The sequence below is a fragment of the Coloeus monedula genome (genome assembly GCF_965178545.1).
Source record: "Coloeus monedula genome assembly, chromosome: 1".
NCBI classification, from domain to species: domain Eukaryota; kingdom Metazoa; phylum Chordata; class Aves; order Passeriformes; family Corvidae; genus Coloeus; species Coloeus monedula.
Window position 1 is genome coordinate 16,605,008 of NC_138781.1, and position 20,605 is coordinate 16,625,612.

General features: G+C 40.2%; 2 protein-coding genes across 2 annotated transcripts in view; one reads left to right on the plus strand and one right to left on the minus strand.

The window, feature by feature from the left end:
- The window catches only part of PDSS1 (decaprenyl diphosphate synthase subunit 1), a gene marked incomplete at its 5' end in the record, with an annotated part of 22,791 nt that extends 11,826 nt beyond the window's left edge, over nt 1–10,965 (minus strand). Inside the window, 6 exon segments of the mRNA XM_082302585.1 lie at nt 759–900; nt 7,560–7,690; nt 8,065–8,188; nt 9,035–9,099; nt 10,674–10,892; nt 10,894–10,965. Coding sequence (XP_082158711.1) covers nt 759–900; nt 7,560–7,690; nt 8,065–8,188; nt 9,035–9,099; nt 10,674–10,892; nt 10,894–10,965 — 753 coding nt within the window.
- Nucleotides 10,964–20,605, plus strand: part of LOC309586060 (protein adenylyltransferase SelO-like) — a gene marked incomplete at its 5' end in the record, with an annotated part of 26,976 nt that continues 17,334 nt past the window's right edge. Inside the window, 10 exons of the mRNA XM_082302596.1 lie at nt 10,964–11,138; nt 12,432–12,550; nt 12,784–12,912; nt 13,640–13,704; nt 13,808–13,864; nt 13,964–14,062; nt 18,081–18,148; nt 18,829–18,916; nt 19,762–19,831; nt 20,453–20,525. Coding sequence (XP_082158722.1) covers nt 10,964–11,138; nt 12,432–12,550; nt 12,784–12,912; nt 13,640–13,704; nt 13,808–13,864; nt 13,964–14,062; nt 18,081–18,148; nt 18,829–18,916; nt 19,762–19,831; nt 20,453–20,525 — 943 coding nt within the window. The remainder of the gene's footprint in view (nt 11,139–12,431; nt 12,551–12,783; nt 12,913–13,639; nt 13,705–13,807; nt 13,865–13,963; nt 14,063–18,080; nt 18,149–18,828; nt 18,917–19,761; nt 19,832–20,452; nt 20,526–20,605) is intronic.

Genomic DNA, 20,605 nt, shown 5'->3' on the forward strand with positions numbered 1-20,605 from the left:
ATTATTTCTCTATTTGTCCATTCTATTGTGGCTGTTACGCCATGTGAACTCTGAATTGCCCTAAGTTCCTTCCTTGCATTTTCTGGTGAAGACCTTTCTTGTAATGCTCTATGAAGAAACACCACTTTCAAAAAAAATTCCCACTGATAAGTGTTCAGGAAGAGGTGCAAGTTGAAAGTATTTCAACAGCACTGCAGAGAATGGCATAGGGAATGTAAAATCAGTAATAATCACAGAATGGGTCAGGTTGGAAGGGGCCACAGTGGTCATCTGGTCCAACTTTCCTGCTCAAGCAGGGTCATCCTAGAACACATGGCACAGGATTGTGTCCAGGTGGTTCTTGAATTTCTCCAGTGAGGGAGACTCCAAAGCCTCTCTGGGCAATCTGTTCGTATTCAGGTGGAACTTCTGTCCATCAGTTTCTGTCCACAGCCTCTTGTCCTATTACTTGACACCAGTGAGAAGAGCCTGGATCCATCTTCTTAACACTGTTTTCAGATATTTCTGATGAGAGCCCCTCTCAGTTGTCTCTTCTTGAGGCTGAACAGGCCCAACACTTACACACTTTATTCATTCATTATCTAATGCTTCCAACAGTTCAGAAAAGGAAAGCACATTTGTCTCACCCACAAACTGTGCACACCTCTTCATATGTTTTCTCACATATCCCAAGACCTAAGGATAGTAACGTTACAAACCTCTAGGTATTTGTGCTCTTCTGAAGCTCAAAGGCAAGTCTTAAACATTAGCAAACTCACTTTCCTCTCTCCCCAGATTTGATTAAGTGTCCTTTTTCCTCTGCGAAAATCTGCATCATCAATAACATCATCATGAACTAGACTGGCTGTATGGATCATCTCAGCAATTATGGCCACAGACCGCTGGCTTGCTTGCACCTCCCTAAAATAAAAAACAAGAACTGTCAAATAATTAAATCAATTATATACGCTGCAACACACTAAAAAATCTCTATTAAAAACCAAACAAAAATGTTTCTCTGAAAACAGCTGTCACTGCTTTTTCATGGTGTGATCCCCTTCTTTCAAACCTGGAATTAGGAAGACAAGAGAAAATAAGATCACATTAGTACAGTAAGTGGAGAGGAGTGTGTCCATCCTTATTAGGCCTGTTTCTGCATTGCTGCATTAACAGTACTGCAAAACTCCTGCATTAGTGACTTTAATCCCTCTAAATCCAGACTGCAGTAAATAGTACAGCATCAAGGATGCTTGACTCCAAGACTGAGATCTGGAAAACAGCACAGAAAAGAATGCCAGGTAGCTCTATAGATGAGTTTTAAGTTTTCCTTATCTCTGTGTTGCTCTACCTATAAATGTGGCATCACAAACTCTCTAAAGCTGGATATCTCTACTAACCAGCAAGCTGGAGAGATCAGAAGACACAGAAACCTGTATTCTACCTTTGAAAGACATTAACTTACAGATCTTATCCTTTATGTTATCTGATTACCTTAAAACCTCAGAGGTTCTTCAGAAGCGTGAGGAATTAACTAGAATTATACTACAGCCACTTTAGGACTGTAAACACCAACTACCTAACACTTATTGGAACTCAGTCTTTGGGAAAATCTAACACTGATGATTCAACTCTCAGTAGTTCACACCTACTTTATTTTTTAAACTAGGTGAAAAGAAGGTAATGGAAGAACACTGAAGCAATTATCTAGAGAACAAGACTGGCAAAAAGCACATAAAAGAGCCAAGATAGCTCACACCATCTCCCTTCCTATCCAGCTGCCCCCCTGTCTTCTTCCAGTATCCATCTTTTTCTGTTTTCAACATGGGTTACATGCAGGATCCCAGAAATGGCTATCCCAGTCAGCCTTGCCTCACAGGTATAACAAAACCACATTTAAACCCGCTCCCCCACAAACCAATAACACAAAAAACCCAAAACCCACAACCAAAGAAAAAAACTACTTCTGATATATAGATACCATACTTCTGGTATACAGACAACAGAGAAATTACACTCTTTTCCAGCAGAACAGAAAAAGAACTGAAAGATAATTTGAGCTCAGCTGAAGGGAATTTAAAGCCTTCCTGCACTGCCTATGTCCATAAAATTGTAGTGATTAATCACAAAATGAAAGAACATCTTGCGGTCTGCTGACATAACACTGCGTTCTGACACCTACCTCTATACACAATTCTGCACTGCTGTCAGTGGGAGTTGTACATCCTGAACAATAGCAGGATGAATGGGTACCTCACAGGCTGTGAAAATATGGCTTTTACACAACAGAAAATAAGAGCTGGAAACCTCCATGGTTGTTTGAAGGTAAGTCTTAATGTGGACTAGTGATTCAATCCAGTGCTAGTTCAGTGTAAATAGTTTTCCAAAATAAACTACTCTTACTAAGCAGGGAAAAACTTACCTTCAAAAAACTGAAAAGGTCTCCAGCCTCTTTCATGCAGTGTTCTCCTTCTGGGGTTTCCCTTTTTCAATAATTATGTCAGCAGACTGGATTTCCTGCTGGGAAGCAGCAGTAAATGGCAACACTCACTGACACACTGAAATATTTCAGTAGTATGAAGACAGCACAAAACCAGTTATTTCAAAAGCAGGTTCTGAAAAGTTCTGCACTATAGTGTATTTCATCTCTGACAATGAGTAAAAATGTCATGTCCCTATGCTCATGGTTTATGTGTCTGGTTTCCAGAATGTTGTATCAAATATGACAATTTAATCTGAAGGGGTTTTAAAACTACTATTTCCACAAAGTCTCAAGCAAGGTTCTTCCCACTGCAGGCAAAAAAAGATCTGTAATAGTTTCCTACATGCATCTTGTGAGACTAATTCTAAATCAGGGCATGCCTATTTTAGGGGGAAACACACAAACTCCAGGATCCTTCTCATTCCCTGCCATTTTTCATTCAGCCTCTCCTACAAAACAAAGGCAAAAAGTGGCAGTAACTCAAGTCATTAGATAATAGGGTCCCTGCAAATCCAGTAAGTGGAAAGATGCCATTTTTAGGTCATTCTCAAAATAAAGACACCCCAAGATGATGTATATTTACACAGGTATTTCATGCCACTGATAGTGTTCTGTTTTTCAGTAGGACCCCCTGCTTGATACAGTGATAAGGTTTTATAGATCTACTGTACCCTGAGACGTTTTCCATTACAGAACTTGTTTCATGAACACTGAACAAACCAAGGCTGACCATACTGTTAAAAATCCCTAAATATCACACTCCAAATATCCCCCTCCAAAACCAAACAAAAAAACAACCAACCAGAACTACCCGACAATGGTGAGGAGGGAACTGAAAACCACACAAACCAGGATTCACACTCTCCAGCAAAGAGCATGGAGCAATGTGTTTGCCAGTAAGCAAATACTGCCAGTTTAAGGAGAGGAAATGAGCATAAGAACTTGCAAAATTTTTGTGCTACAGCCACATTCTTCCAAGCATCTTTCTCCTGTTAAGGTCCTGTGGTTGAAAGAAGCAACCATGTCAGAGAGTCTGTGACACAGAAGGGCACTGCAAACTAGGGGAAGCACAGAGAATGCATGTGTTAACATGGGAGAAAACTGCAGAGCAGCTGACACCATGGGCTTCTGACAACAACGGTTTGGAGGAGTGAAACAAAAGGGAACTAAGGTTGCTGGCAGGTCCTGTCTTTAGGAAATATTCTATCGAGTTTAGCCAGGTCATTTTATTTGTTTCTCACACTATTCCAATAAATTTCTTTCCCTTTCCCCTGCCCCCAAACCTTTTGTGTTCATTATTTTCTCTACTGTCTCTGTACTTCTGAGGTCCTCTCTTATTTGTCTCTCTCGTTTTGGTTGCAGAAAAATAAAAACTCGTATTTGCAAACACCTTTGGAGAATAGAGAAACACTAGGTCCTGTCAGGCTAAGTGATAATTCTGTGAAATTCTGCACACAGGTATGTGAAGAAGTGCCACTGGATGTGTGAAATTGAGGGTTTGCATGACCTTAGCTTAAACTACTTACAACAATTCTTCCTCTCACACAAAGCAAAGTTGCTATCAATAAGCAAAAAGCCACTGCCCAAGGGACTTAAAGACTCAGGGTAGGACTTCTGACACTTAGAACTTCAAGAGAAAAGAAACAACAGGCTTCAGTCACTTACCTTTTTGGTAATAGTTCAGGTAAGTCTTTATACAACTGTCATTTTCCTTATAATGACCACAATAAAGTGACCTCACTCTAGAAAAACAGTTAACCTGCTAAGGGTATAGTAAATACCTCACCTAAACATAAATGATGTCACCTAACCTGCACGCAGAGCCACCTGGGCATTCTCTTGAGAAATCCCAGCTATGCTGGTGGGACTCTGTGAAGAGAAAGGTTTCTCTGGATTGCCTCATAAAATCAGGACCTGTAGCCTTCCTAAGTTGAGTCCTGTTATTTTAACAGCCAAATAAGGAAAAGTATTACCTTTTATACAAAAATTGCACAAAAGAAGAAAAGAAAATGAAAGAGGAGGCTAAAGTATGCTGGGTCCAGCAAGTTATATTATAGCTGAGAATGGCAGCAGATGAAACAGAAACTGAACAACAGCAATACAAACCCCAGAGGCAAAATTTAAAAAAAATGCTAGGGATGAACAGCACAGGATACTGGCTCACCCTACAAGTCTACAGACTCTGGTCTTCAATTACATGTGTGGAAGCCAAAGCCCCAACAAAGGAAAACAAGCCTGGGAGAATAATCAGTATTAACTGAGCAAAAGAATGATAAAATGCTTCAAGGGAAATGACAACTTGAAAGTGGAAAAACATATTAAAAAAACATTGGGAGAAGCAGAATGGAAGGCAACTATTTTTCCCCTCAGGTTTGTAGAAGAGCAGCAGAGTTAAAAATATGCAGTATTACTTCTCTACGTAGACAAATTTCCTCACAAACATAAAAAAGTTGGCAGAACTATTTGCCACCTGGAGACAATGTTGCTTTAAGAAAGAACAATAATGAATCAATCACAATATCAATGTAAACTAAAGTCCATGTATACAGAGAGCAGGCCTAAGACAGTCTGCTTCAAGAAGCTTAAAAGCAAAAGAGGAGAAAATGCCCATAAAATTTTATCAGCTCACAGGAACTGGGTATCCACAGTACAAATGTAAATTCCTTTGGCATGGCCTTGCCAACCTTCAGAAAACATCGGTCACCATGCACCAACCAACAAGCAGTACAGTGAAGACTTGTATCAACATATGGGATATTTAATTGCAATCACAGGCTTGGAGAAATTGGCACAGGGCAGAGGAGAGGAAGGTAAATACCCTGAGATTTCATTCCATTCCCTTGCTGAAACATTTCTGTCCTTGCCACTAAGAATTTCATTCTAAAAGCAACACGACAAAGGCAGTGACTCAGCCTGGTTTGTACAAGGAACATTCAGATTATTGAGGAGGCTTTTAAACACTGAACATATTTTGGAGGTGCTGATTAGAACTGCAACAGATGTACAAACACTGCCAAATGACACGGGCATCTAGAAATCAGAGGACTTATGCCGAGGGTTGGCTACTGCAAAGCAAACACTTGCCCCAGGCCTATGTGGCACTTTCTTACTGGCATAGGGTAGGTCTCAAAACTGGTCCTAACCATTTTGAGACAGCACAACACATGGACAAGAATATGTCCATGAGCATATACATATGTCAAAAGACAGCAAATATGCTTTGAGCATAAAGGCAAAACCAGTCTTTCTACTGCTACCTCCTTGATTCACTGCTCAACTCCCACACTGTATGACATCAGTTCTACCCTTCTCAGTACTGCACACATGATTTTGTTCATAAGCTTCTCATGCTACACACTAGAATGAGATAAAACTATTTTTACCATTATTTTGAGTCGAAAGATGCTCCAAAAACTCACTGTCCCTGTTGTTAAAAGTCTCCTCCTAAATTTCCATCCTCTTACCAACGTAATGCTTTGTCTTAAATAGCTCTTCCACCCTGTTCCTGGTAAATTTGTAGACCATAAGTCTTCATTCTTTGTGATCATCTTTGCAATCCATGCCTGAAGCTAGCTGGACTTAACTGATTTTGAGCACAGGGAACAGACATGCCAGTGATTTCAGGAAGTGTGATATACACTCCTGTAGCTGAACTGGATGGTAGATGCATCCTAGGATATCTTTGAGGTTTTTCATAGAGAAGGTAGTTGCAAACCACACTGGGATTATGCCCTAATGGGACACCCATGACCCTACAAGCTCAAGCAGAGATTTTTGGTTTACTATGCTTCCTTAGATTTCAGCATAGATGGCTGACCATCAAGAATGATTCTGCCACCAAAAATTGCCATCCTCATACTCCTATTCTTCATGTCAAGATCACTCATGAAAATATTAAGTCAGTGACAAAAGGCATCCTTGAGGATTTTCACAGTTTGTATTATTCCTTTTGCTATGTGTAAGTCAATGACAAGAAGCAGTCCTGAACTGACAAGAGAATCTGGCTGGAGCAAAGTTCATTAATCCTGGATAATGTTTTCCTAAAACAAGGGGAACTGGCACACACAGGACAGGATACTGCCAGCTTGGGTTTGCTTTCTCCTTCAAAATTTTATTCACATAGGACACAGTACAGGGAGAGGTGCCATCCACACAACAAAATACATGCCATGCTCTGAGGTAGTAATCAAGTCCAACAAGGCATTAAACTACTGCTACAGAAAAAAAATTATGCAAGAGCTCAGAGAAATCCCTTAAGACTGACAAATCAGTCTAGAAACACTTCTGGAAAGGGACCAAAGATTTTCTATTTGAAAACCTATATAAGGCAAGACTGGAAGCATAGCTGAAGGCAGAGAACAGTCCAGCCAACAACATCTTTCCTCAAAATGCAAACATAGCAGTTGACAGGAACGTGTGGAGTGAAGCGTTTGCAGTGAGCCAGACTAAAGAGTGATAGAGAGTACAGGCCAAGCATGATGTTGTGCTCACTTAAAACTGCTTTCAAAAGACAAGTAACTTGGAGATCATAAGGATTACACCAGATTCATTAGCTTAGAATGTTATATTAAAGTGTAGAAACTTGCTGCTAGAGGGTGAAAAAAACCTCTGTTTTCAAAGTCTCACAGCTTTGAATATAATCATACCTGTTTAATAGCTTTTCTGCATAATTACTAAAAAAATCTATGAAGGTCCCTTCTCGCAGCAAAATTCTTACCTGTGACCAGTGTTTAATAGGAACAGGAGTGGTTACAAATGAAAAATACTTTTAATTAAGTTTATATAGTTTCAAAGAGTACTGAAGGTTCTAATAAAGCATTTATACAAGAAGCTAGAATTGACTAAAAGCCTTACAAGTATTGTAATTCGGCAACATTATTTATGCACCCCAGTTACAACCACAGTACAGTCCACAATTTAACACATGGAAATATCTAACAAAGCCAGCAGTTCCTTTTGCACTGACAACTACAAAAATACAGCTTCAAGAGGGAACTTACATTCAGGTTTTACTGAGGAGCACTTTACTTTCATAAAGTATTTTTCAGAAACACAAGAATGATAACTTTCAAGTGTGTGTATCTGAAAGTGACCAACTCACTTGGAATTATTATGGTGAATGTTGCAAGCCCGAGCCATTAGCACCACAATCATTGGTCGAAAGGCCTTTCCCTTCCCATCAAAGTAATAATCACACATTTCCTTAAGTTCTGCTGCAGAGACCAGCAATTCCTATAAAAAGCACAAGAGCATTTCAGCATGGAAGTCACAAAGTCAATCTGTTTAGTCTAAGTAAAACAGTATGCCTGTAGAAGGTTATTGCCTGCGTTCACTCCACCCAGTGTAAGCTGAAGTTGTTCTAAAAATTACTGTGAGTAATCTGAAATGTAAATTATGCATTCCAGCACTGCAAATCAGGAGCAAAAAACTGCATTCTGGTTCTATAAAATATGAGAAATTTACCTTCAGTTTAAGTTTCAGACAGTTGTTCATAAACAACGTTCTTTCAATAAATATCCTCCAAATCGATGGTTGCTACTAAAAACAATCATCACAACATCCCAGAACCAAATCATCACCAATCCTCAGCCACCAAAATCCCTTACCTTTTTAATATCTTCATAGAGATTCTTCAAGTCTTTTCTACCAAGTTGAAAAGGGTCTTGGTATTTTTCATCACTAATTGTCTTACTGCAGCTGCACAAGTGGGATGTACTTGTATGATGAAACCTGGTGACAGTGTTTTTTAAGAGAGTGGTCTTGTTAGAAGTCAAGTTCCCCTGATTCCCCAAACAGAAACATCTGAAAGCATTTCTCCCCCTCTCCCCTCACACAAGATTTAACCAAAAGGCTAAAATACAGGAAGGCATCAAAACATTCTTTTCAGCCAGACAGTAAGGTGCAAGGACAGCAGAGCTATGTATTGATGATCATAGCCTTTGGGAGCTGGCAAAGCACATTAGGCAAATGAACACACACACTCTGCCCTTAAGAGATCACAGAAGTCTTCTGAGACACAGAACACTACGTTGCTCTCAATGTATTCCTTCTGAATATGCTATGGATAGTACAGCCTACGTTTGGAAATGGAGCCTTCACTTCTGGAAACCCAAGTATTCTGTTACTTCCTTCCCTCTCTTGTAAACTCCTGAAAAAATATTCCTGACTTAGAATTGAAATTTTTCCCTTTGTACACCCAGCTACATAATAAATTAAATCAATGCTTCCAGGTAGCATGATGATAGGAAAGTTCATCAGGAAAGGGTGAAAACTCCACCTGGATGCATTAAGCTTAGGAGATTTGTTTGTTTGTTTAAGTTTCTTCTTCTGGTGTTTCCTTTTCCAAAGTGAACTGTATGTATTTTCTTGCAGCATTCTTGCTTTGCCCATTACTCTCCAAGACAGAGGACTGAGATTCAGACTCAGCACCACAGCAGCAGCCTACACAGAATTACCCAACTATGTACTGGAGTAAATAACCTTATTTTCAAAGTTTACAGCTCACAGGGTGACTATGCAGTTCACCCAGTAACTATGTCTTTACCCACTACACAGCAATATAAATCTCCAACTTACCGCCAAAATATATTACATATTTTTGAAAACGAGAAAGTTGAACTTCTTTGGGTAAAGTGACACATCTGCACGAAATAAAATCAGGGATAGTTTATTAGAACTTTAAACTGACAGAAAACATTTGACTACAAAAAAATGTATCCATCACCATTGCTCTATTTCTCCATTTTAACAACCTAACAGCAAAGGGAGTCTCATAATCCCCTTCCATACCAAGTAAGACATGAGTACCAATAGACACATTGACCTGACTCTTCTGCTCTGGAGCATTGGACTTTCTCCCCTCGCAGGCCCAGCCCAGGAGGCTTATCAGTTAAATTACCAGAGCTGCTCCAATAAAACCTTGCTTTTCACTTGTGCAAGGTGCAATTTTCAAACATTCCCTTCCTGGCAGATAAATCTGGACTGCACCAGTCAAGACACAGAGAAAAGGACAAGAGCTGTTTCAATGAACCAGTACACTGACAGAAAATCATGTCCTTGTTTCCCCCTGAAGCAATTTCAATTCAGTTTGCTGTCTATAATTTATACCTGTCCATCTTCCCTGCTAGATGTCCAGAACCCAACTTCCAAACCTAGCAATCTCTCCAGTGATCTCTCCCTGCAGACAGAGACCAAGAGCCTGGGGGAAGGCACGGTCTCAGGTACATGATTCCAGCAGATATAGGTTGAGAAAGGAAGTACAGCTTTTGCTCTGCTCCTGGGAGCGCTGCCAGGAAGTACCGAGCCCTGCCCAATGCTGGGCTGAGCCAACTTAAAATCACTGCAATCCACGTGTTCACCAAACTGCCTCTGGAAAAACTCACTCAGAAACGCTCAAGGAGACCTGTTCCTCGTGCCTCAGCGTCTCCTCGTACGTGAATCAAAGCCTCCCTCTCCTTGGACAGGGGGAGAGAAACAAAAGCACTGTAATTGCTCAAGGGCACTCTTCCATCCTCTGTGCTTACACAAGGCCATGCAAGGAGACAAAGGAAGGCGAGGAGCCCTAACTTACCACAGCTCTGCAACCCACTGCTGTCTGACTTCAGCGTCCGGCCCTACGGCTAAGACATTCCTAAGTGGCTCTCTCGGACCTCTCACCGCGTTCTGCTGCTAAAAATAGCTGATTTCTTCCTTCAGTGCAGCCACACACAGACTCCCTCCCTTACACTTCTGCTTAACCCTGTAGCAGCGGCTCCTGCAGGATGCTGGACACATCCGCCACAGCACTTTCCCGAGGCTCAGGACAGCCAGAGCAGCTCAGCGCGGGTCAGAACCGCAGCCTGGCCTCGTGAAAAAGCACCAAACCAAGGCGCTGAGAGAACTGCCCCATTACCACTCACACGCTAACACACACAAACGCCATCAAAATCTCACGCTGCTGAGAACCGCTTCCCCCGCTCCCACCTAGGGACGGCTCCGAGAAGCACACACACTAACCACTGCCGGAAAACCCTTAAGCCGGAATTTAACCTTGCACCGAGCACGCTCCTGCCCCCAGAATGACCCCCCGGCACGGAGCCGCCCCCAGGCCGTGGCACTTGCCGGGCGGGAGGCTGCGGAACGCCGAAGGAGCAGCGGCCCCGCGGTGTCCGCCCGTGTCGGGCCCGGCGCCCCCCGCCCCATTCATTCCGCGCCCGCCCGCCGCCGCCGCACTCACCGCCGCGCTGGGGGCCGGCGGGGCGCGGGGGCCGGGGCTCGGCACGGAGCCGAGCGGCGGCGCCCGGCGGCACGAGGCGCCGCTCCGCCACCACCACCGCAAGGCCATGGTGTCCCCCAGCCCCGCCGCGCCGGCACCGCCTCCCGGAACCGCCGCGACCCGGACGCGGAAGCCCCGCGCCGCCACCGCCCTCCGGCGGGGTGCCGGGCGGGCACCCCTTACGGCCTCCTTGAGGGCGGGAGACCTCAGGCCGGGTTCGTAGGTGACTCCTGAGGGCGAGGTCTGGGGACATGTGGTGGCGCCGCTGGCTGCCCGCCTGCCTGGCCTGGGGCTGTGCGGCCGCGCTGTGCGGCTCCCGCGGGCTCTGCCCGGCCCCAAACGCCTCCCGCCCCGAGCCGGGTCAGTGCCCGCGGCGCCGGGCGGCGGAGCTCTGCGCCTGGGCCCTGTCCTCCGACAGCCTCCTAGGTACGGCCTGCCTGTCCGGGGCTGTGTGCTCCTGTCCGGCGCTATCTGGGGCTGTGTGCGCCTGCCCCGGGGCTCTGCACCTCCTGTCCTGCCCCTCCCGGGCCTGTGCACACCTGCCCTGCCCGGTGCTATTGTTTGGTGGGCGGTAGCAGCTACTAAAGCCAGTAACTAATCGAAGAGCTATATACACAGTCAGATACTAGTTTTAAAATTAAGACTAGATTGGCCACTAGGAGCTTTTTTGTTGTTGATTTTTTTTTTTCTCCGAGTCCCAATTACGCGTTAGTGCAGAGTTGATAACCTGACACCTGTCTGGAAGTACACAAAGCGTTTCAGTTCTCCTTGCTCTCGGGCATACAAGACTGCTTGTAATCATAATGATAATTGATATGATAACATTACAGAACTAATTTAATCAGATGACACAGTTATTTGTGAACGTTTAGAAATCATAGTCACTGATAAATCTTGTGGCAGCTGGGTATAACAGGATCTGTCATTAGAGGCAGTATGAAACATGGCTAGCAGCAAAGCTCCAGAGATGCTAGCTAACTTAAAACTTTTACAAAACAGTGACTATGAGGTACTGGGATTTTATAATTAATGTGGAATTGTAAGATTGTGGCAAGCAAAAATCCAAAATGATGGTAAACCACACTGTTTTAAAACCATATTTGCTCTCTGTTGCCATGGAAAAGGGCACAGAGCAGGTCTGAAGGAAGAATGAAGCACAACTTCTGAGTACACACGTTATGCTACAGCAAGAACTACATCTTCTAACTGTTTCATTCACTCAGAAAAGAATTCATCTGTTTTCTTGTTTTGCTTGGTGATCATTGCTGCATATGGACTGTATACAGCAGTTACTGGTGCACAGTGACTTAGATCTATCTGTTGCACTACATTGTTCAGCTGGGGGGAAAGCTGAACTTCTCTGTCTCGTGCAAGTATCTTTTAGGGTGTATATAATTTAGTGCAACATGAAACTGCCCTGAGACTGTTCTAGTCACAGTCAATTCAATCTATGCTTAGATATGGTTTAGATCTTAAAACTAGAATGCCCTGGAAGATTCCTTAACTGCAGAATTCAGAATTCAGAAATTCCAAGCAATAAAATCCTGAATTAATTTGGGCTTGTTTTTCATGAAGGTTTAATATGCATTGGTAAAGGGGTAATGTTTCAAGTTCTAATTGTTTTTAAAGCATTTTGGTTGGATTTAAGAGGAAAGCTATTATGAATAATATGATTAATTGTTTTTTATAAGACATTTGTTGTCTGTTTCATGTTTACAGGTCCTTTTCCAGTTGATGTGATCCAAGAAAATTATGTCCGCAATGTGAGAAACTGCATTTTTTCAATTGTCTATCCTACACCTTTTAAATCTAGAGTTCGTCTTGCAGCTGTTTCAAAGGTTGGCTATTGTTTTTCATTCCTCTCTAATTAGTAGAAATTATTAATACATGTACTAAAATATATTTCAATATTCATATGCTATTTATTGTGAAACATTTTCTCAATATATACTTGAAACAAACAGCATTTAAAACATACTGTGAGATGTCTTTTAATAATGAAATCTGTAGAGAAAACGTGTTCATTTCCACTGAAAATTTGATCATGTTCAAGTATTATTTCTTTCGCCAGGATGTTCTTGAAAATATTTTGGATCTTGATGTATCTGTCAAAGGATCGTCTGATTTTCTGGAGTTCGTCAGTGGTGCGAAAGTGATATTTGGGTCTGTTCCATTGGCCCATAGGTATGGGGGTCACCAGGTAAGTATGGCACTCGTTCTTCTAGGTGGAATTGTGTTGGTCTTTTCTTGTGAATTACACCTTGATTATACCTATATGTACATGAGTATATGCCTGTGAGTACATGAACACTTACTAACCTTTTGATTGCAGATTTGTTCTTCATAAGGGCTGCAGGTGGAAAAGACCTATAATATCCTTCCACAGCACCCTATTTACTTTCTCTGCTTTTGTTTATGCCTGGAGCAAATGATCTTTCTAATTTTCATTAGCTGCCGAGTCTGCTTAGCACCCCAGCAGCCTGGCCAGCTCTGATTCATGATAGATACTAATAGCTCAAAGGAGTGAAGAAGGACAGAGCCTCACTGCAATATCATGATTACTGAGATTCAAGTTTCATTGAAATGGCTATGATTATTCATGGAGAAGAATGGTAGAATTTGATTTGTAACTTCCAATTAAAAAAACCAAAATAAGCCATGTGGGTTTAAAGGCTCATTATACAAAAAAGACAGGTCTGTAGCTGTACCTCATAGCTGGAAGGTAAAAAAAAATGAGGATTACTGGTGTTACTCTTTTCCTGTGGTTTTCTGATTCATTTTTGGTGAAATACAGCCTTAGGGATCAACATTTAAATGACTATGTGAGCAAATGTGTCTTTTGTGAGGACCTACATGTAATCTCTATTGTTTCAAGTATAATTTCTATAAATTATAGAGGACAATAACTTGATTTTAATTTTTGTCAGTTTGGTAGCTGGGCAGGTCAGCTGGGGGATGGAAGAGCCCACTTGATCGGAGTATATACAAACAGGTGTGACTTCTTTTAAAGTGTCTGATTGAACTCTCTGTTCAATTTAGCTGATTCATGGTTAACCTGAGGTATACTTTTAGAAATGCCAATGGTATTTTTGCAGGAATGGTGAGAGGTGGGAACTGCAGTTAAAAGGGTCAGGAAAGACCCCATACTCCAGGTAAGTTGCAGTTATTCTGTGTACTCCAAAACTGAATGTTTTCTTTTTGAAATTTACCTTGATTTTATGACCTGTTCCTTATCTCTCTGTTCTTGATAGGAATGGCGATGGAAGAGCTGTGCTTCGCTCTTCTGTTCGAGAGTTTTTGTGTAGTGAGGCCATGCACTATCTTGGAATTCCTACAAGCAGAGCTGCTAGGTATTTTTCTTTCCTTTTTCACAGTATCCTAATTTAGAGGTAATTTTGTGACTGAGTTTAACTGAACATCAATAAAGCAGGACAGTTAGTTTTCAGGATGATAGATCTCTTCATATGTATTCAATCAGGTCAAAATATATCCTTCCATAGATTTTTGGATAAAACTTTCCAATAATAATATGCTCTAGCAATTAATGGCATCACATAGTTTGCTGGATTCTAGAAATCCAACTTAACTTTAGTGTAGTAAAGACTCATTTCTATAAAGTTAATCCAAGTTCTAGAACCTGGCCTACTAGGAAAATATTGAAAGTGGCTTTTTTTGTACTGTCATTTTTAAGATTGCTGGGAAAAATTGTCAGTCATATGAACAAACATTAATATTGGCGGTAGAACTGAACGTAGGCAATTGCTCTCAATTGCTCTCAAACACCCCTTGAGCACAGAGAGAGATTTCATAAAAAAATAATTTAAAACTAATTCTGTCTGAACCAAAGGAGACTAACACATACATTCATTTGGATGATTTTCTCAGAATCAAGTAACTGAATATTTTCAGGTGATTATGTTTAAAATATTCATTTTTAACATGTTTAAAAGTTCATTTTGTGTTCCAAGTAGTCTTAGTCTATACTGCAGTGTTTCAGGCTTCAGAGAAAGTAAATCCTCTGCAGAAAAAGCTTGTACTCAGCTGCCACATGGCTAGGTGTCTGTATTTGCAAAGTGTCTGCAAATCTCTTAAGCATTAGTTCTAACTCATTTGCTCTGTTGAAGTGCAGTGTTTTTAAATGACATTTTTGATGGTTTATTCACTGACTTCATCTTGAGACTCTTTGCTGTTGGCTGTTAGTGCAGAACTTTAAATCTGTCTGAGTATCAGCAGGAAATCATTTGGCAGGTTAGAGCCTCTCTTTGCTGTCATCTCAACAAATTGTGCAGTGCAAAACCAGTATGAAATTACCCCTTTACTGTGCATGCATTCTACTGAACACACAGTGTGCTTTAGTTCTCTGCTTGCTGGCAGATTGGTTAAATGCCTGGCTCTCTTAACTGTTGTACAAGCTCTGCAGACTGTTTGCAAGACTTAATTTGGAAAAACCCCAGCTGACAGCCATATTCTTCCCGATGGGGAGCTGTTGTACTGAGGCTGGTGGGATGCACTTAACAGAGGTCTTGTCAAGTCTTGGCAGAAGTAGGAGGAAAAACCTTATGGCTTATCCCAGAACACCCAGCAGGTTGGTTTGCTCTATTAATTTTAAGTACTGTGTTCCCAATGGGGTGCTACAGTTTATGACCGTACTGCTAGATACAGAACACTTCATACAGTACCATTTTAGTCCCATACTGGCACTACCAGTGAGCAGTGTTACACATTAAGTCAAAAAAGTGAGCCAATATGCAAAGTTTCCAGAGTGGCCTTTACTTGCATAGTTCATGCAGGACTGCAGGGAGAGCACTTAGTGTAAAGTCAAGCCTTTAAGTGAGAGCCAGGTAGGGAGGGATATAATCCATCCATCCTTCTGTGAGTCCTGTTCCAGCTTCTTTGGTGCAAGAGCTTTTCAGTGCTCCGTTTCCGGTGTCGAGTGTACAGCTGGTCTGCTGCTGCCTTCTCTCCAGTAATGGTACTTACCAACTACAGGGACCATTGGAGAACTACTTTTCTAATGGGAATTTGTGTTTATGTGGCTGCTCAGCTACCTGGCCAGCTCTCAAGTGCTGCATGTTTGTACTAACTAAATGTTGATGCCCCCATGGAATTTTGTGTCAGCAATAGAAGTGCTGGTATTCTGTAGGAATTTTGCAGAGAGCCTGCTAAGAGTTACATAGTAAAAAGGAAACAACCTTTCTGGCAGAGGTCTGTTCAAAACAGTGAAGTTTAGTTGCCCAACTTTTGTGCCTTCTGTCCCTTGGGGCTCTGCTGCACACATTGTTTTGTAAATGTCTGAGGTTCATTCCCTGCTTCTAATTTTTTTTGTTTTCTCTTGAAGGATGAAGATTTTCTTCTTCCATCTAATTTGTATCAGAGCTTTTTGTACTTAATCCTACAGACATACCAATTGGTTTCAAATGAGTATTTAAAAAAAAAAAATCCCTAATTCTGCTTGTATCAGTACAGCTCCAGTAAAAGGAGCAGATTGATTTCTGTATATTTTTCCCCTCCTGAAAAAATTCACTGCCTGTTCTTTGCAGTTAACAGAACATTCAGTTTGAATAGCTACTAGGTATCTTCAAAAATACTGAATATAATAACAATAATTTAGTTTCAAACCCACAGTTACTGTTGCAAGCAACTGCACTATGTAAGACTTCATGCTATTTCTTTTCATGACCTTTTTGTACATATTTATCTTTATATGCATACGCCACAGTGTTGGTTCAACTGAGTTCTTTCTAAAATTTCAATGCTCAAGTATGTAAACCCAGAATTTTGTGTACTTTAAAAATTTAACTCTTGAGAATTAACACTGTGACTGTCTTCAGTCATATTTATGAATGGAATATTAGGTTTGCATCTTCTTTGCTATATACCTCAAAGAAAAGCTTGGTTTTGTCTTCTCTGCTATCTTCAACTACCTAATAAGTAGCAGATATATGTAACTACATTAAATATCAAATAGCATGTCACCCAACTATATTTGGAATCATGGAATCATAATTTGGGTTGGAAGAGACTTTTACTGGTCTAGTCCAAGTCCTCCCTCAATGAGCAGGGACATCTTCACTCAATCAGGTTGTTCAAAGCCCCCTCCAACCTGAGCTTGAATATTTCCATGGTTGGGGCATCTACCACCTTTCTGGGCACCCTGTTCCAGTGTCTCACCACCCTCTGAGTAAAAAACTTCTTCCTAGTATCTAATCTAAACCTGCCCTCTTTCAGTTTACAGACATTCCCCCTTGTCCTATCACTAGAGGCTCTGGTAAAGAGTACCTGTCCAGCTCTCTAGTAGCCTCCTCTAGGGACTGGAAGGTGCTATGAGGTCTTCCCATACTCCCCATGAACAGTCCCAACTTTCTCAGTCTGTCCTCATAGGAGAGGTGCTCCAGTTCTCTGGTCATTTTTGTGGCCCTCCTCTGGACCCACTCCAATAGGTCTATGTCTCTCCTGAATAGAATAATATTTTCCAGTTATCAACAAGCAAAGATAAAGAAGAATTACATAAAATGAGCTAAATTATCCTCCTGCTAGACTCTTGAACAAGGAGTCTTCTGTGCCTATTGAAGGGATAAGATCTCTTTCAGAAGATGGCACCAAGCTGGATTGTCAGTGTAATCCCAGTTGCTTTGGAGAGAAAACGTCCTACTTGTTAACCTCAGAGGAACATGATGCCCTTGCATAGTTTATGAGGATTGATTTTTTGTGATAGAACAGAAAATACAATGAAATGATGTATTTTATTGCACAGAATTAATGTAAGCTGTGGAATAAAGGAAGCTGTAGTGAACTCTCACAAATCTCAATATTTGGATAAACATAAAAATTTATAGGATGTGCAGAATTTTAAGGCAAATGAAAGGAAGAGATTGGTTTTAAAAATCTAAGTACCAGTAGCAGTGATTGCTAAGGGTCCCAGATCTGTCCCTGAAGTTTCTGAGATAATTTTGGCTCATGTAAAGGGCAACCTCCATCTGATGCAACAATTTGGTTTCTAATTTCTCTGTCCTCAAAATTTCCATGTTGTCCCCAGGGAAATTGTTAGTTAATCTTACAGTCATACTAATATGTCACTGAGGTTCCAAGTGAATGCACTACTCTTTTTGAGAGCAGCCTTCTCCCCAGGAACAGTGAGAGTAATGAAATTGGACAACATTGTATTAAATACAAAATAAATGCATCTTGGTCATGAACCTTGGTAAGCCCCAGCATCTTTGCCTGTGTCATTTGTAAATACAAAGCTATGCCACCAAAAGATCTTTCTTTTTATGAAGAAAATGAATTTATGTGAAATATGACTTTGATCTTCATTATGAATTATTTTTGCTGAGATAATTTTTAATGTTCGTTTCTTGTTTGCTACAGCTTAATTGTAAGTGATGATGATGTGTGGAGAGACCAGTTTTACAATGGAAATATTAAGAAGGAAAGAGGTAATGAACATATTTTAAAATAATATATTACAACATTGTAACTTAATTCTCCATAAAAAATGCGTAATAAAAATAATAAATTGGCTTAATTTAATTTATTAAGATATAAAACCTCTCCTGAGAAAATCAATCTGAAATATCTTTGTTGAAGAAATGAAGCCCTCTGAACAGGTCTTCTATGATTGTGGCATATATATTGCAAGAATATAATTTTGATTTTCACTTCCCATTACCAAAATGATATTGAAAACTAGGGAAATTTTCCATTGTTTTAATAGCAATACCAGGATGGTGGGAATGCAGCTGTGGCCATGTCATTGCTACATTATCTACACCTGCTCTGAAAAAGAGTGAGATGGCACAGCATGGGGAAAAATCTGTTTGTGTTCTATCTTTAAGGCTAGTATTTCTGGAGCAATTCTAGTATTAATGCACTAACAGAATTTTGCCTGTGGTTGCTGGTGAAGCAAATCAAGCTTCATCATTAAAATGCATGTGTAGTAAACTAATATTACACATTTTCATCTGTTATGTGTTAGGCATACTTACAAAAATAACAGTTTAACTGTGTATATATAAACTGTGTCTATAGAAACAACACATGATGGCTTTTGCTATGGAACTGTTTTATTTTGCTGATACCCTGTTTACATTTAAACACACTTGTCTCTATACTTAAGGTGCAATAGTGCTACGACTTGCCAAATCATGGTTTCGTATAGGATCCTTGGAAATCTTAACTCACTCTGGGGAACTGGATTTACTAAGGTTTGAATTTAATCTTCATAGTAACCATAATACTTTTCTCAACAATCAAATTGCATTAGAATTCATGTATACAGTTGGAATTTAGACATAAATTAATTAGCAAGTAAGATTATATAATTTAGAAAGGTAACCTGCTGTTTTTATACAAGCATACCAAAGATCTTACCTCACAAGGGTAAAACCCTCGAGATGTTTCTAAAGGCCTGGATCTTACAAAATGAGACAAGTTTTATTCCTGAAATAGTTGTGGTAACTAAGCACTAGGGAGGAGTTGTTTGTTTTGGAAAATTTGTAAGTTGAAAGTCTAAGTTCCTACATTTCTCAGTTTTCTGTGACAGGTTCTGCAACTTTTAATGCATATATGCCATTTCCCTAAGCCTGTCTTATAGGAATCTAGAGCACTGTTTTGGGAATGGCCAGTTACTGTGTAAGTAACCCTACTTCATAAGAATTCAGCCATAAAATTTTCTTTGTGAGAATTCTGATGTAGAATGATTATTCCTTGTAATCTGATACTGTTTTTTTGGAAATGCGAACTCTTTTTTTTTACCTAAAAAAATGGATATTGGTGCATGCAAAACCAGGTCCTGGTGTGCTCTGGAGGTTTAACGTGGGAATAATTTTAACTCTGTGTGGCAGTTTCCAGTTGTATTTACGACTACAGCCTGTCTCTAAGCATTTGGAAGAGCTTAATCTAACATTCATTGGAATAAATAGACTGAGGTTTTTAATAACTATTTGTGGCAAGCTGTAGATCACAATTTTGCTGTTTGAAAACAAGAATTTTTAATGATCAGTTCTAAAGTACCAGTTTTGTTTAAAGAATTCTGTTTCTTCTGTTACAGAAGGTTGCTAGACTTTATCATCCAGGAACATTTTCCATCAATAGCTATGAACAATTCAAATAGATATCTGGTAAGTCTTTTTATTTTCCACAAGCATGTGAACAAAATTACAGGAAGGTCTTCACAATTTCAAGTTTGACAAGATTTTAAAATTTGAAGTAAGATTCCAGGTTTTATTAGCAAAAGTTTATTAATTCTCTGCAGTGAAAATCTGCTGCTTTGATTTTTTTTGTTTTCTCAAAGTCAAATATGAACATTTTCCACCAGTTTTCATTATGGAGATGTTTATTGTGAAGCTTCCACTTCCTGTTGTTTTTTGTTCAGGTTTTCTGTGAACAGTGGTCATGAAGTGATGAAGTGTGCTTTTGCTAATGTAATTGTAGTATATATAGTATATTATAGTAGACACCCTAGTATATATAGTGTCTGGGTTTTTTGGTTTTGGTTTTTTTTAAATTTTACTTCTTAATTTGTTTCAGGGCATCTGTGTATACTTATTTAACTATAGTCTTTGCTGGATAAGGTTATTATGTACTCACATGATTTGGAACGGGAATGATAAGTCCTGACAGACAGATAACTAAATTTGAAAAATAGAATATATTACATATTTCTAAGGTGAATAAAATGCTTATGTTTTTCAATATTTTTGATACAGAGAACTTAAAGTAAAAGATGTATTTGATTTTAGGAATTTTTCTCTACAGTCGTGTCAGAGACTGCAAATCTGATTGCAATGTGGATGTCTGTGGGGTTTGCACATGGTAAGGTGCCAGATGGCATTGGCTTTAGGGGAGGGACACTTTATAGTAATATACTTAAAAATGACTTTTATTTGTCACCT